This window comes from Pseudophryne corroboree, chromosome 1 (genome assembly GCF_028390025.1).
Source record: "Pseudophryne corroboree isolate aPseCor3 chromosome 1, aPseCor3.hap2, whole genome shotgun sequence".
Lineage (NCBI taxonomy): Eukaryota > Metazoa > Chordata > Amphibia > Anura > Myobatrachidae > Pseudophryne > Pseudophryne corroboree.
Window position 1 is genome coordinate 789823357 of NC_086444.1, and position 16641 is coordinate 789839997.

Here is a 16641-nt window from a genome sequence, read left to right on the forward strand (position 1 = left end):
CGCCGTCCGATCCCAGAGCCGCGCCGCCGCCCCCCTCGCAGAGCCGGAAGACAGAAGCCGGGTGAGTATGAGAAGCAAGAAGACTTCAAATCGGCGGCAGAAGACTCCGTTCTTCACTGAGGTAGCGCACAGCTGCAGTGCTCCCACACACCTCACGTACTCCGGTCCCTGTAAGGGTGCAGGGCGCAGGGGGGGGGGGGGGGGGGGGTTCCCCCCTGGGCAGCATTTGGATCCTCTTTTTGGCAAAAGTAAACATATATACAGTTGGGCACTGTATATATGTATGAGCCCCCGCCAAGAAAATACATATTTAAGCGGGACAGAAGCCTGCCGTCGAGGGGGCGGGGCTTCTTCCTCAGCACTCACCAGCGCCATTTTTTCTCCACAGCTCCGCTGAGAGGAAGCTCCCCAGGCTCTCCCCTGCAGATTCACGGTAGAAGAGGGTAAAAAGAGAGGGAGGGGGGACATAAATTAGGGGCAAAAACACAATATAAACAGCAGCTACTGGGTTAACATTAAGTTACTGTGTGATTCCTGGGTTATAGCGCTGGGGTGTGTGCTGGTATACTCTCTCTCTGTCTCTCCAAAGGGCCTTGTGGGGGAACTGTCTTCAAAAAGGGCATTCCCTGTGTGTGTGGTGTGTCGGTTCGCTTGTGTCGACATGTCTGATGAGGAAGGCTATGTGGAAGCAGAGCGGGAGCAAGTGAATGTGGTGTCTCCGCCGACGGCGTCGACACCTGATTGGATGGATATGTGGAAGGTTTTAAATGATAATGTTAATTCCTTGCATAAGAGGTTAGATAAAGCTGAAGCCTCAGGACAGTCAGGGTCCCAACCCGTGCCTGATCCTATGTCGCAGAGGCCGTCAGGGTCTCAGAAGCGCACACTATCCCAAATTGTTGACACAGATACCGGCATGGATTCTGATGATGCAAAGTTACAGCCAAAGTTGGCTAAATCACTCCGATATATGATTATAGCAATTAAGGATGTTTTGCACATCACAGAGGAAACCCCTGTCCCTGACACAAGGGTTTATATGTATAAGGTAAAGAAACCTGAGGTAACTTTTCCCCTCTCACACGAACTGAATGAGTTATGTGAAAAAGCTTGGGAATCTCCAGATAAAAAAAATGCAGATTTCCAAACGGATTCTTATGGCGTATCCTTTCCCGCCAACAGACAGGTTGCGCTGGGAATCCTCCCCTAGGGTGGACAAAGCTTTAACACGCTTATCCAAAAAGGTAGCCCTGCCGTCCCAGGATACGGCTACCCTCAAGGATGCTGCTGATCGCAAACAGGAGGGTACCCTGAAGTCCATTTAGTACGCATTCAGGTACCTTGCTCAGACCGGCAATCGTGTCGGCCTGGGTCTATAGTGCAGTAGCGGCATGGACTGATACCTTATCAGAGGAGTTGGGTACCCTAGATAGGGATACTGTTTTATTGACCCTGGGGCATATTAAATACGCTGTCCTTTATATGAGAGATGCTCAAAGAGACATTAGTCTACTGGGTTCTAGAATAAATGCTTTGTCAATTTCTGCCAGAAGGGTCCTGTGGACTCAGCAATGGACAGGTGATGCCGACTCAAAAAGGCATATGGAGGTTTTACCTTATAAGGGTGAGGAATTGTTTGGGGAGGGTCTCTCGGACCTGGTCTCCACAGCTACTGCTGGAAAGTCAAATTTTTTGCCATATGTTTCCTCATAGCCTAAGAGAGCACCGTATTATCAAATGCAGTCCTTTCGATCACAGAAAAACAAGAAAAGTCCGAGGTGCGTCCTTTCTTGGCAGGGGCAGAGGAAAGAAGCTGCACAACGCAGCTAGCTCCCAGGAACAGAAGTCCTCCCCGGCCTCTACAAAATCCGCCGCATGACGCTGGGGCTCCACAAGCGGGGCTAGGCCCGGTGGGGGCGCGTCTTCGAAATTTCAGCCACAAGTGGGTTCACTCCCAGTTGGATCCCTGGGCAATAGAGATTGTGTCTCAGGGATACAAGCTGGAATTCGAGGAGTCCAGAAACCGGACGGTTCGGTCAGACCCATATTGAATTTAAAATCCCTGAACATATACCTGAAAAGGTTCAAGTTCAAGATGGAATCACTGAGAGCGGTCATCGCAAGCCTGGAAGGGGGGGATTTTATGATGTCTCTGGACATAAAGGATGCATACCTTCATGTCCCCATTTAAAGGTAATGGCAGAAATGATGGTACTCCTGCGGAAGCAAGGAGTCACAATTATCCCATACTTGGACGATCTCCTCATAAAAACGAGATCAAGAGAGCAGTTGCTGATCAGCGTAGCACTTTCTCTGGAAGTGTTACGGCAACACGGCTGGATTCTAAATATTCCCAAGTCGCAGTTGGTTCCTACGACTCGTCTGCCTTTCCTGGGCATGATTCTAGACACAGACCAGAAAAGGGTTTATCTCCCGATGGAGAAAGCTCAGGAACTCATGACACTGGTCAGGAACCTATTAAAACCAAAACAGGTGTCAGTGCATCACTGCACTCGGGTCCTGGGAAAGATGGTGGCATCATACGAGGCCATTCCCTTCGGCAGGTTCCATGCGAGGACCTTTCAATGGGACTTACTGGACAAGTGGTCCGGATCACATCTTCAGATGCATCGGTTAATCACCCTATCCCCCAGGGCCAGGGTGTCACTTCTGTGGTGGCTACAGAGCGCTCACCTTCTCGAGGGCCGCAGATTCGGCATTCAGGACTGGGTCCTGGTGACCACGGACGCAAGCCTCCGAGGTTGGGGTGCAGTCACACAGGGAAGAAATTTCCAAGGTCTGTGGTCAAGTCAAGAGACTTGCTTTCACATCAACATCCTGGAACTAAGGGCCATATACAACGCCCTACGTCAAGCGGAGACCCTGCTTCGCGACCAACCGGTTCTGATTCAGTCAGACAACATCACCGCAGTAGCTCATGTAAACCGTCAAGGCGGCACAAAGAGCAGAGTGGCGATGGCGGAAGCCACCAAGATTCTTCGCTGGGCGGAGAATCACGTAAGCGCACTGTCAGCAGTGTTCATCCCGGGAGTGGACAACTGGGAAGCAGACTTCCTCAGCAGACACGACCTACACCCGGGAGAGTGGGGACTTCCTCAGGAAGTCTTCGCACAGATTACAAGTCGATGGGAACTGCCACAGGGGGACATGATGGCATCCCGCCTCAACAAAAAGCTACACCAGGTCAAGAGACCCTCAGGCGATAGCTGTAGATGCCCTGGTGACACCGTGGGTGTTCCAGTCGGTCTATGTATTTCCTCCTCTTCCTCTCATACCCAAGGTGCTGAGAATAATAAGAAAAAGAGGAGTGAGAACAATACTCATTGTTCCAGATTGGCCACGAAGGACTTGGTATCCAGATCTGCAAGAAATGCTCACAGAGGACCCGTGGCCTCTTCCTCTAAGACAGGACTTGTTGCAACAGGGGCCCTGTCTGTTCCAAGACTTACCGCGGCTGCGTTTGACGGCATGGCGGTTGAACGCTGGATCCTAGCAGAGAAAGGCATTCCGGATGAGGTCATTCCTACGCTGATAAAGGCTAGGAAGGACGTGACAGCTCAACATTATCACCGTATATGGCGAAAATATGTTGCTTGGTGTGAGGCCAGGAATGCTCCTACGGAGGAATTCCAGCTTGGCCGTTTCCTTCACTTTCTACAGTCCGGAGTGAATTTGGGACTAAAATTGGGTTCCATTAAGGTCTAGATTTCGGCCCTATCCATTTTCTTTCAAAAAGAGTTGGCTTCTCTGCCTGAAGTTCAGACGTTTGTTAAGGGAGTGCTGCATATTCAGCCCCCTCTTGTGCCTCCAGTGGCACCTTGGGATCTTAACGTGGTGTTGAGTTTCCTGAAATCCCACTGGTTTGAACCACTCAAAACGGTGGAGTTGAAATATCTCACGTGGAAGGTGGTCATGCTATTAGCCTTGGCTTCGGCTAGGCGTGTGTCAGAGTTGGCTTTGTCACATAAAAGCCCCTATCTGGTTTTCCATGCGGATAGAGCAGAAGTGCGGACCCGTCCACAATTCCTACCGAAAGTGGTTTCATCCTTTCATATAAACCAACCTATTGTGGTGCCTGTGGCTACTACTGACTTGGAGGATTCCGAGTTACTTGATGTGGTCAGGGCTTTGAAGGTTTATGTAGCCAGAACGGCTAGGGTCAGGAAAACAGAGTCTTTGTTTATCCTGTATGCTTCCAACAAGCTTGGTGCTCCTGCTTCAAAGCAAACTATTGCTCGCTGGATCTGTAACACGATTCAGCAGGCTCATTCTGCGGCTGGATTGCCGCTGCCAAAATCAGTTAAGGCCCATTCCACTAGGAAGGTGGGCTCTTCTTGGGCGGCTGCCCGAGGGGTCTCTGCATTACAGCTTTGCCGAGCGGCTACTTGGTCAGGTTCAAACACTTTTGCAAAGTTCTTCAAGTTTGATACCCTGGCTGAGGAGGACCTTGTGTTTGCTCAATCGGTGCTGCAGAGTCATCCGCACTCTCCCGCCTGTTTGGGAGCTTTGGTATAATCCCCATGGTCCTTACGGAGTCCCCAGCATCCACTAGGACGTTAGAGAAAATAAGATTTTACTTACCGGTAAATCTATTTCTCGTAGTCCGTAGTGGATGCTGGGCGCCCGTCCCAAGTGCGGACTTCTTCTTCAATACTTGTATATAGTTATTGCTTCAATAAGGGTAATGTTATGGTTGCATCAGGGTTGACCTGATGCTCTGTTGTTTATCATACTGTTAACTGGTTGTTTTCACTTGTTATACGGTGTGATTGGTGTGGCTGGTATGAATCTTGCCCTGGATTACCAAAATCCTTTCCTTGTACTGTCAGCTCTTCTGGGCACAGTTTCTCTAACTGAGGTCTGGAGGAGGGGCATAGAGGGAGGAGCCAGTGCACACCAGAACCTAAATTCTTTCTTAAAGTGCCCATGTCTCCTGCGGAGCCCGTCTATCCCCATGGTCCTTACGGAGTCCCCAGCATCCACTACGGACTACGAGAAATAGATTTACCGGTAAGTAAAATCTTATTTTTTCCCGTGATATTTGTATTTGCTTTTGGATGCTTTTCAGCGGCCCCCCTTTGAGCCCCTTGACTCTGTGGAGTTACCGCACGTTGAAGGTAGTCTTTCTCCTGGCTATTATATCTGCTCACCATATTTTGCTTGCTTTTAACAGGTACTAGTATTATAATGAGGCTGAAAAAAGTGGAGATTGTTATAGGAAGGATGGTGTTACAGGGGGTGAACGGCAAATGATACTGCACAAATGAAAACATCAAAAATAACTGTAACACCTATGTATTTTATTATCTTTTTGATATTTTAGGCTTGGAGAAAATAACCTGGATATAGAAGCAATAAAAATTCTCAGCAATGTACTGATGTCACCAGACTGCAAGATGTGTTACTTGGGGTAGGTGTATATTTTTTCTACTATTCTTCATTTACAGTATGTGTACGGTATGTTTCACTCAAGAATTACAGTGACTGGTATAAGTTGTGAAGAACTTTGCTTCAACTTTGCTGAATAGATCATTTGTGTCCCGCATTGTGACATTATAGTGGACCAACTGCAACTTGCACAACAATAGTTATAATACAAAAGTATTTTTATTGTATATCTGTGACTTTAAGCAAATGCCGCAACAAAGTCCTTCCCTCGCGTACATCCATGCGTATAAATGTGCAAGGACTGAGATCCCCACTTTAAGCATTAGTAAAGGCTGAAATACTACCTGGTGCATCTTTAGACACTACCATTAGTTGTACCATCGAAATTGTGTGTGTGTGTGTGTGTGTGTGTGTGTGTGTGTGTGTATAATGTGTCTTTGGACGCAGCAGCACTGTATAAAAATGCTTATGCCGCAGGAGGCGTCTGAAGGAAAAAGACGCTTCATGTTTGCATCTGTGATCCGGCTTTTTTCTCTGAAGACACAGCAGATGACCATCAGTATCCATGTTGGCAGCATCACTCATCTGAGTAAGACAGTCCTTACTCAGAATAAAGGCCAAATCTATGACTTGAAGACACAGACCCTGTCCTCTGCACTCCCAGAAAACGGGGGTGAGAAGACCGCATTTTCAGGGTTGTTCTACATGACCACCCCCTTATGGCTTAGGGGTCACTGCATGTGATGGTGCAGAAATGCGCAGAACGGGTCCTGCGCATGTGCAGTCCACCCACCCTCGGTACTTTGCACAATTGCCCCAGATCCATACTACACATGTGCAGTACAGGTATGCCACGACGGACGCAGATTGGCAGCAGACTGTGATTGGCAGGGAGGTGTCACCGCCGTTGTGCGGAGTGAGGAGTCCAGGATTTCCGTCAAAACACCTGGCCTCTCTATTGGATTTCCGATGGTCGGCTTGCGTGACCACATGGTGCAGGTTGATCCGATGCAGTTTGGATCACTAATGCATGCAGGAGTTGTGACACAGGAGGCATGGCTGATTCAGATGTAGTTTGGAGTTGCTGTCACTGCTGCTTACGTGGAAGCATATAGCAACTCCAACCATATTTGAATGAGGCCCAATATGTGGTAAATGTAATAGCTTGTTGTTTAAAAGTAGCAGTCATGTAAAAGGCAAACCAAGTTGGTTTTGCCTTTTAAATGATTGTTGCTTTTTAATGTCGGGCATCCTCGCCATGAACCTGCTGATGCCTGCAGTTCACAGGCCATTACTTTTTACCACACTGTATATTTTATAAATATTTATATTTTATAGTGGTTTGAAACCTACTACATCACCGATTTATGTGATTTTAAGTTTGATGTTTATGTTGCTTTCATTTCATTTCTTTATGAATTTTTCACTTTTCATGTTTATATATCACTGTGTTGGTAGTTTTTTCTTTGTATAGCTTCAGTGTTTTGCATTTTTAAAGTATACCAATAAAGTTATACATTAAGCTAATTTTCCTTATTACTTATTTTTTAGAAAATTCTTTTTCTTATTTTTGGTTCACTCAAAATTCTTTCCTGTGATTAACTTTATCTATTCTTAGAGCACTTTCAGAGTAATTGTTCATATTTATGTGCATTTATATACTGTTTCTGAAAATTTAGGTCATGTAAAATAATAATAATAATAATAATAATACTACAGGTTGAGTATCCCATATCCAAATATTCCGAAATACAATTTTTTTTTAGTGAGAGTGAGATAGAGAAACCTTTGTTTTCTGATGGCTCAGTGTACACAAACTTTGTTTAGTACACAAATTTATAAAAAATATTGGCTAAAATGACCTTCAGGTTGTGTGTATAAGGTGTATATGAAACATAAATGAATTGTGTAAATGTACACACACTTTGTTTAATGCACAAAGTTATTAAAAATATTGGCTAAAATGACCTTCAGGCTGTGTGTATAAGGTGTATATGAAACATAAATGCATTCTGAGCTTAGACTTAGGTCCCATCGCCATGATATCTCATTATGCTATGCAATTATTCCAAAATACGGAAAAATCCGATATCCAAAATTCTTCCGGTCCCAAGCATTTTGGATAAGGGATACTCAACCTGCACATACAGATGTGTCCTCATACACAGTGGGTACAGAGGTTGATGGGTAGAGTTCATTGTGTTGTCAACAGAGTAGAGATGTCAGATATCTTTTATTGATTAGCTCAGTTTTTGAAAGATTGAGTTGAGGTGGAAACAGACATCCAAGATGAAATGGCAGAAAGACATTCCGTAACGTGGGGCAGCACAGATTGTTACAATTATGCCCACATATACCTATTGTTTATTTGCGCCATATAAATAACAGAATGCAGGCACCAGCATGCTAACAAGATTAACATGCTACTTATAGCATGTTAAGCGGATTGTTATCACAACTGTAAAGATGCTGGTAAAATGGCATCTTTACATTTTCAATGCCCGTCCCGTCACTGACGTTAAAGACACAGACAAATCATGGAATCCAGGGATTGGGAAAGATCTCCACCATCCAGACTGCCAATAATATAGGGGCATCTATTTTATAAAGAGGGGGTGTTCATCTGTGATCATCTGCACTATGGGAAACATACATTTCTCTGGCTGGGTCCACAGGTTATCCACAGGATAACGTTGGGATATGCCGGAGCGACAGCGGAAATGGCATCAAATAGTCACAAGCTTTCTGGCCTCCCAGGATGCATCGGGGCTCCTCCATATAATCCCGCCCACCGACTCAGTCAAATCAGTTTTTTGTTTGCTGCAGCAGGAATCGGACCATGGTCACAGGGCTGCTGTTAAAGCAGCCCTAAGCTTTTATTATTTTATTTTTATAGTCTTACTATGTTTTGAGTGATCTTTCTTAACAGCGTCTTAAACGCATGCTAGAAAGAGTCACTCCAGCAACTCTCCACCGGGTCGCAACAACGCTTACCTTCGGGTATTAGAAGCTGTCTCGGCGGGCGTCTGTGACGGATGTTCTAGCAGGTCCAGCAGACGTTACCAGGCTGTGGCCGGAGCATGGGAGAAGGTAAGGCAACGGTTCCACTTACTAGGGGATTCCGGACACAGCCGCACTGTATTGGAGGAGTCTACAAACAGTGGTTGATGCGCCGCCACTCTTAAGTGCTCCAGTGCTATGCTTTAGGGATCATAGGCGCCAGGACTAGGTTGAGGCCGCGATCCCTGGAGTTTATGTCAGCAGGGGGAGTCAGACGCGCTCCTGGTCGCCCCTCCCCCCAGTTCATGACCAGTTTCCGTGCGTCTCCCGTCCATGAACTGATGACCTCACTTCCATCTCAGACGCTACCACGAGGGTACTCGGTCGCAGCTTAGGCCGCTGCGGTTGTGTACACTACAGTTGCCGCCGAGACCGGGTCGCAGACAGGAGCATCTGCATACACTCATCGTTCGCTGAGCGTCTATGTCCGTTATCAGTTTCCGGAGCGGCAGTGTACACTAGTAGTGTCTGAATCCACTCAGCGTCTTTTGAGTGTATTGATCGATCTTGGAAGTGGGGTGAGTCTCCCTGTATCCCACTCTACTGAGTAAGGGTTATACAGTACTAAGATTCTATCTACTTGTTAGTATGAATAGCTAATTTTGGTACACAATGCATATGAGGCCTGTACAGTACTGTTGTTTTCTGCATATTATGTCTGAAAAACTTGTTGTAATAGCTGTTTAAAAACAGAAATACAGTAATTGTACTCCTACATACTAGAAAAGTATATATACAGGTTGAGTATCCCATATCCAAATATTCCGAAATACGGAATATTCCGAAATACGGACTTTTTTGAGTGAGACTGAGATAGTGAAACCTTTGTTTTCTGATGGCTCAGTGTACACAAACTTTGTTTAATACTCAAAGTTATTAAAAATATTGTATTAAATGACCTTCAGACTGTGTGCATAAGGTGTATATGAAACATAAATGAATTGTGTGAATGTACACACACTTTGTTTAATGCACAAAGTTATAAAAAATATTGGCTAAAATTACCTTCAGGCTGTGTGTATAAGGTGTATATGTAACATAAATGCCTTCTGTGCTTAGATTTAGGTCCCATCACCATGATATCTCATTATAGTATGCAATTATTCCAAAATACGGAAAAATCCCATATCCAAAATTCCTCTGGTCCCAAACATTTTGGATAAGGGATACTCAACCTGTAGTATATTGTTTCTGAACCTCAATTCAGGTGCACAGGTTGTGGTCAGATTGATATCACTTCTATATCTATATAGGTGATTTTCAGTCACAGAGAGTGTAGTATTTGTAAAAAAAAAAAAAAAAATCTGATTACTTACCATGTCTGTGAGCGGCAAAAGACGAGGATACTTTATCAGGGACTTCTACACCCCTAACATGCATATCTGGTAAAAGGATTTTGCATGGAATAGCCCAGTATCTTACTGATAAGGGGCAACGCCCTGCAAGAAGGGGTGTGGTCGCACAGACCTTGTCTACAATAGCTGACAGATTAGCACCTGCAGTTCCACCCCCGGGAATAGGTTACACTATTAACCCATACATGAAGCTACCTCTTTATGGTTTGGTTCCAGCAGCTTCTACAAGTAGCCAGGCTATTAAAACCAGGGTAGATACATCCATGTTACAGACTACACAAAATGATACAACAGATGAGGATACAGTGTATTCAAATACCCCATATGATGATCAGTCGGAGGGTTTCAGCTCAGAGGATATAGCTGAGCTTATTGTTCCCCTGAAGGCTAATTTGTCTCTGGAGGAATCAGCCAAAGCAGTGTCAAAATCTAAAGCACCTATGTTTAAACATCCAAAAACAGTTAGGACTGAATTTCCAGAGTCAGAAGATCTGACGGAAATTATGGAAGGACCTTGGGCTACACCCAATAAAAAGTATAAAATTCCAAAAAAATGGGATTCTTATTATCCTTTTCCAGCTGCGGACTGTTCAAAAGGAGAAGTTCCTCCTAAAGTAGATGCACATGTCATGCGACTTGTGCGTAAATCTATTTTACCATTGCCGTCTGCCTCACTGAATGATGTCACAGATAGAAGAGTAGATGGTTTCTTGAAAAATATATATATATTTTCTTTCTCTCTCTCAGGGGCTGTTGTAAGGCCAGCTATGGCTTCAGGCTGGATGGCGAAAGCAATGGTAGAATGGGCGGAGGAACTAGAGAATGGCCTCTCTGCTTCTACCAGGGAGCAGGAGTCTCATCTAGGCCGTATAAAACAAGCTGCGCAATATTTGGAAGAAGCAGCAATTGATATAGGTACGATTGCTTCTAAAGCATCAGCCTTGATGGTAGCCGCTCGCAGAGCAATTTGGCTACGTACTTGGAAAGCGGATGCAGAATCCAAGAAAGTTTTGGAAGCTCTGCCTTTCGCTGGTGATATTCTGTTTGGAAAACAAGTGACAGATATTCTAGAATCGGAAGCTGAATCCAAGAAGGTCAGGTTTCCGGCTAGTTATAACCCTAAGCCTAGGGGTTCGAAATTTCGGCCATTTAGATGGCAAGGCAGAGCAAAAGGAAAGAGGAATTTAAGCAACCCCAGTTCAGTAAATCAACTAGGTGTAGGAAGCAATGGGCCAATAGACAGCCAGCTTCCAAACCAGAACGCCATCAGTCTGAGGGTGCGGGCCTCCGCGTGGAGGACTCCAGGGTTGGGGGCCGTCTCCTTCACTTTGCACACATATGGCATCAGTAGACGACAGATGCTTGGGTGCAGAAGGTGGTATCTCTCAGTTATGTTTTCCCTTTCAAGAGGCAGCCTCCTCAAAGGTTTTTTTTTGCACCAGCCCGAGTCGAAGGACAACGCCCTGCAAGAAGCAGTTCAGAAATTGCTTCAGTCTGGGGTAATTATCCCAGTTCCCCACACACAATGGGGACAGGGTTTTTACTCCAATCTATTTTTGATTCAGAAGCCAAATAGGTCATTCCGACCAATTCTCAACCTCAAAATGTTAAACAAATGCATTTGGGTTCCAAGGTTCCACATAGAAAACGTTACGTTTCATAGTTTTGGCTATGGAACCAGCAGATTACATGATATCTTTGGATATACAGGATGCTTACCTACATGTGCCCATAGCACGATCCCATCAGTGTTACCTCAGGTTGCCATCCTCCAGCAACATTTTCAGTTCCAGGCTTTGTCCTTTGGGCTAGCGACAGCCCCCAGAGTATTTACCAAAATTATGGTGGTTATGGCAGCTTATCTCCGCAAATAGGGGATAAGAATTTTTCCATACCTCGACGATCTTTTAATCCCAGGAATCACTCTTGAGCCATCTCCAACGGACGATAGTCTGTCTACAAGGACATGGATGGCTCATAAATTGTGAAAAATCGTCTCTTAATCCGTCACAACGGATGGTTCATTTGGGGGCCATATTGGATTCAAGTCTACAAAGAATAGTTGTACCTTGGAAAAAGATATCCAAGGTGCAAGAATGACTCAGGAGTTGTTACACAGTCAGACAATATCAGTCCATGCAGCAATGCGACTGATGGGTCTGATGGTGTCAACATTCCACATGGTGGAATATGCACAATTCCACTCCAGACCTCTACAACACCTCATTCTGACTAGATGGAATGGAAGACATCAGACAATAAAAAGGCAGATGATAAAGCTTCCAGTAAACGTAAAAATTCACTAACCTGGTGGCTTCAGACGGACCATCTAGACAAGTGGAGACCCTTTTGGATAACAGATTGGCTAATCCTGACAACAGATGCCAGTCTACAGGGCTGGGGAGCGGTGTTTGAAAGTTTTTGGTTCCAGGGAAAATGGACCATAAAGGAAAGTTGCCTGCCAATAAATCTGTTGGAAATAAGGGCCATATATACGGCTCTGGTTCAGGCAAAGGACATTCTGCAAGGAAGACCAGTCCAGTTCCGCTCAGTCAATGCAACAGCAGTAGCGTACCTCAGTCATCAGGGAGGAACTCGCAGCAAAAGGGTTAATGGAGGAAGTAACTCACGTACTAAGACGGGCAGAACTCCATCTTCCGGCATTGTCCGCAGTGTTTGTTCCAGGAGTGCTGAACTGGGAAGCGGACTTTCTCAGTCGACACACCATTCAGGAAACCGAATGGGCGTTACACCCGGAGGTGTTTCAGACTCCAGTAAACAGATGGGGTCTTGCAGAGTTAGATCTCATGGCGTCCCATCTCAACAACAAAGTTCCGATATATGGGTCAAAGACAAAGGATCCCGGGGCGATCCTTGTAGACGCACTGTCAGAGAAATGGGAATTTCATCTGGCATATCTGTTTCCTCCAATCTCCCTGTTACCCTGGGTGGTGAGGAAAATAAAGCAAGCAAAGGGGGCTATAATTCTAATAGCTCCAGCTTGGCCCAGAAGGCATTGGTACACAGATCTACTAAGGATGTCCGTGGAAGCTCCAATACAGCTCCCTCAACGTCCAGATCCACTAATGCAGTGTCCTTGTTATCACAGCCATCTGGATCGTCTGTCTTTGACGGCGTGGCTGTTGAAACCTCTATCCTAAATTCAAGGGGATTTTCACAACAAGTAATTTAAACTATGCTTAGAGGAAGAAAACCTTCGTCAGCTCGTATTTATCATCGAATATGGCAAGCCTATATTCATTGGTATAGTGAAAGGAGTATGGATCCAAGATCTTTTAGAGTATCCAGGATTTTGGATTTCCTTCAAGCAGGATTGGATAAGGAGTTAAAAGTAGCTTCTTTGAGAGTTCAAGTATCAGCATTAACTGTATGGTTTCAGAAAAAGATTGCTAACCTACAGGATGTGCGTACTTTCTTTCAGGGAGTGTTGCACATTCAGCCTCCGTTTGTTCCTCCTGCAGTTCCCTGGTATTTGAATCTGGTTCTTAAAATCCTTCAGGGGGCTCCGTTTGAACCACTTAAGAGAGCAGATCTTAAATGGTTGACGGCTAAAGTTCTCTTTCTACTGACGATGGCGTCAGCTAGAAGAGTGTCAGATTTAGGAGCACTGTTGTGTAAGTCTCCTTTTCTGATCTTTTATCCAGATAAGGCAGTTCTCAGAACTAGATCTGGGTATCTTCCAAAGGTGGTCTCAAAGTTTCACCTTAACGAAGAGATTGTAGTCCCGGCTTTTCAGGTATCGGGACTTTCTGCAGGAGAAGCGTTGCTGGACGTAGTCCGTGCGTTAAGAATCTACATAGATCGTACTAGTGCCATCAGAAAGACAGATTCTCTCTTCATTCTCTACGGATTTCACAAAAGAGGATGGCCTGCTAGTAAACAGATGCTGGCAAGATGGCTCCGAATGGTAATTTCAGAAGCATATTCTCGTGCTGATCTCCCTGCTCCGGCTAATGTCTCTGCGCACTCTACCCGTAAGGTAGGTCCTTCATGGGCAGCACATCATGGTGCTTCAGCAGAACAGATTTGTAAGGCAGCCATATGGTCTTCCATTAACACATTCATTAGACATTATGCCTTGGATACTTTTTGCCTCTCATGACGCGGAATTCGGGCGAAAGGTTCTCCTGTCTAACCACCACTAAAAATGGCTTTGGGAATCCCAATGTTATCCTGTGGATAATCTGTGGACCCAGCCGGAGAAATATACGTTATGGTAAGAACTTACCGTCGATAATGGAATTTCTCCTATGTCCACAGGTATCCACAGGGATCCCACCCTGACGCACCTGATTTGAGGATCTTTACAATCACTAAACCTCTTCCCTCTTGTATGGAAGGGTGTGCATGTGTGTTCTTATCGCCTGAATAGGTTTCTACATGATGCACCTGCCTAGATTGCTGTGAAAACAACTGATTTGACTGAGTCGGTGGGCGGGATTATATGGAGGAGCCCCGATGCATCCTGGGAGGCCAGAAAGCTCGTGACTATTTGGTGCCATTTCCGCTGTCGCTTCGGCATATCCCAATGTTATCCTGTGGATACCTGTGGACATAGGAGAAATTCCGTTATCAACGGTAAGTTCTTACCATAACGTATATTTCTCTAACGTCCTAAGTGGATGCTGGGGACTCCGTAAGGACCATGGGGAATAGCGGCTCCGCAGGAGACTGGGCACAAAAGTAAAGCTTTAGAACTACCTGGTGTGCACTGGCTCCTCCCCCTATGACCCTCCTCCAAGCCTCAGTTAGATTTTTGTGCCCGAACGAGAAGGGTGCACACTAGGTGGCTCTCCTGAGCTGCTTAGTGAAAAGTTTAGTTTTAGGTTTTTTATTTTCAGTGAGACCTGCTGGCAACAGGCTCACTGCATCGAGGGACTAAGGGGAGAAGAAGCGAACTCACCTGCGTGCAGAGTGGATTGGGCTTCTTAGGCTACTGGACATTAGCTCCAGAGGGACGATCACAGGCCCAGCCATGGATGGGTCCCAGAGCCGCGCCGCCGGCCCCCTTACAGAGCCAGAAGACAGAAGAGGTCCGGAAAATCGGCGGCAGAAGACGTCCTGTCTTCACCAAGGTAGCGCACAACACTGCAGCTGTGCGCCATTGCTCCTCAGCACACTTCACACTTCGGTCACTGAGGGTGCAGGGCGCTAGGGGGGGGCGCCCTGAGCAGCAATAAAAACACCTTGGCTGGCGAAAATACATCACATATAGCCCCCAGGGCTATATGGATGAATTTTAACCCCTGCCAGAATCCATAAAAAAGCAGGAGAAAAGTCCGCGAAAAAGGGGCGGAGCCTATCTCCTCAGCACACTGGCGCCATTTTCCCTCACAGCTCAGTTGGAGGGAAGCTCCCCTGGCTCTCCCCTGCAGTCACTACACTACAGAAAGGGTTAAAAAAGAGAGGGGGCACTAATTAGGCGCAGTATTAACAATACAGCAGCTATAAGGGGAAAAACACTTATATAAGGTTATCCCTGTATATATATAGCGCTCTGGTGTGTGCTGGCAAACTCTCCCTCTGTCTCCCCAAAGGGCTAGTGGGGTCCTGTCCTCTATCAGAGCATTCCCTGTGTGTGTGCTGTGTGTCGGTACGTTTGTGTCGACATGTATGAGGAGAAAAATGATGTGGAGACGGAGCAGATTGCCTGTAATAGTGATGTCACCCCCTAGGGGGTCGACACCTGAGTGGATGAACTGTTGGAAGGAATTACGTGACAGTGTCAGCTCTGTATAAAAGACAGTGGTTGACATGAGACAGCCGGCTACTCAGCTTGTGCCTGTCCAGACGTCTCATAGGCCGTCAGGGGCTCTAAAGCGCCCGTTACCTCAGATGGCAGATATAGACGCCGACACGGATACTGACTCCAGTGTCGACGGTGAAGAGACAAATGTGACTTCCAGTAGGGCCACACGTTACATGATTGAGGCAATGAAAAATGTTTTACACATTTCTGATAATACGAGTACCACCAAAAAGGGGTATTATGTTCGGTGAGGAAAAACTACCTGTAGTTTTCCTGAATCTGAGAAATTAAATGAGGTGTGTGATGATGCGTGGGTTTCCCCCGATAACAACTGATAATTTCTAAAATGTTATTGGCATTATATCCTTTCCCGCCAGAGGTTAGGGTGCGTTGGGAAACACCCCCTAGGGTGGATAAAGCGCTCACACGCTTGTAAGAACAAGGGCTCTACCCTCTCCTGAGATGGCCGCCCTTAAGGATCCTGCTGATAGAAAGCAGGAGGGTATCCTAAAAGGTATTTACACACATACTGGTGTTATACTGCGACCAGCAATCGCCTCAGCCTGGATGTGCAGTGCTGGGTTGGCGTGGTCGGATTCCCTGACTGAAAATATTGATACCCTAGATAGGGACAGTATATTATTGCCTATAGAGCATTTGAAAGATGCATTTCTATATATGCGTGATGCACAGCGGAATATTTGCCGACTGGCATCAAGTCTAAGTGCGTTGTCCATTTCTACCAGTAGAGGGTTATGGACACGACAGTGGTCAGGTGATGCGGATTACAAACGGCATTTGGAAGTATTGCCTTATTAAGGGGAGGAGTTATTTGGGGTCAGTCTTTCAGACCTGGTGGCCACGGCAACAGCTGGGAAATCCACGTTTGTACCCCAGGTCGCCTCTCAACATGAGAAGACGCCGTATTATCAGGCGCAGGCTTTTCGTGGACAAGCGGGCAAAAGGTTCCTCATTTCTGCCCCGTGACAGAGGGAGAGGAAAAGGCTGCAGAAATCAGCCAGTTCCCAGGAACAGAAACCCTCTCCC

At 46.0% G+C, this 16641-nt stretch overlaps 1 protein-coding gene across 5 annotated transcripts in view; it reads left to right on the forward strand.

Moving 5' to 3' along the window:
* Positions 1-16641, forward strand: part of LOC134910378 (NLR family CARD domain-containing protein 3-like) — a 323407-nt gene that overhangs the window by 213112 nt on the left and 93654 nt on the right. For all 5 annotated transcript variants that reach the window (XM_063918341.1, XM_063918331.1, XM_063918360.1 and 2 more), the window contains one exon: positions 5345-5431. In XM_063918341.1, the coding sequence (XP_063774411.1) occupies positions 5345-5431 (87 nt within the window). The remainder of the gene's footprint in view (positions 1-5344; positions 5432-16641) is intronic.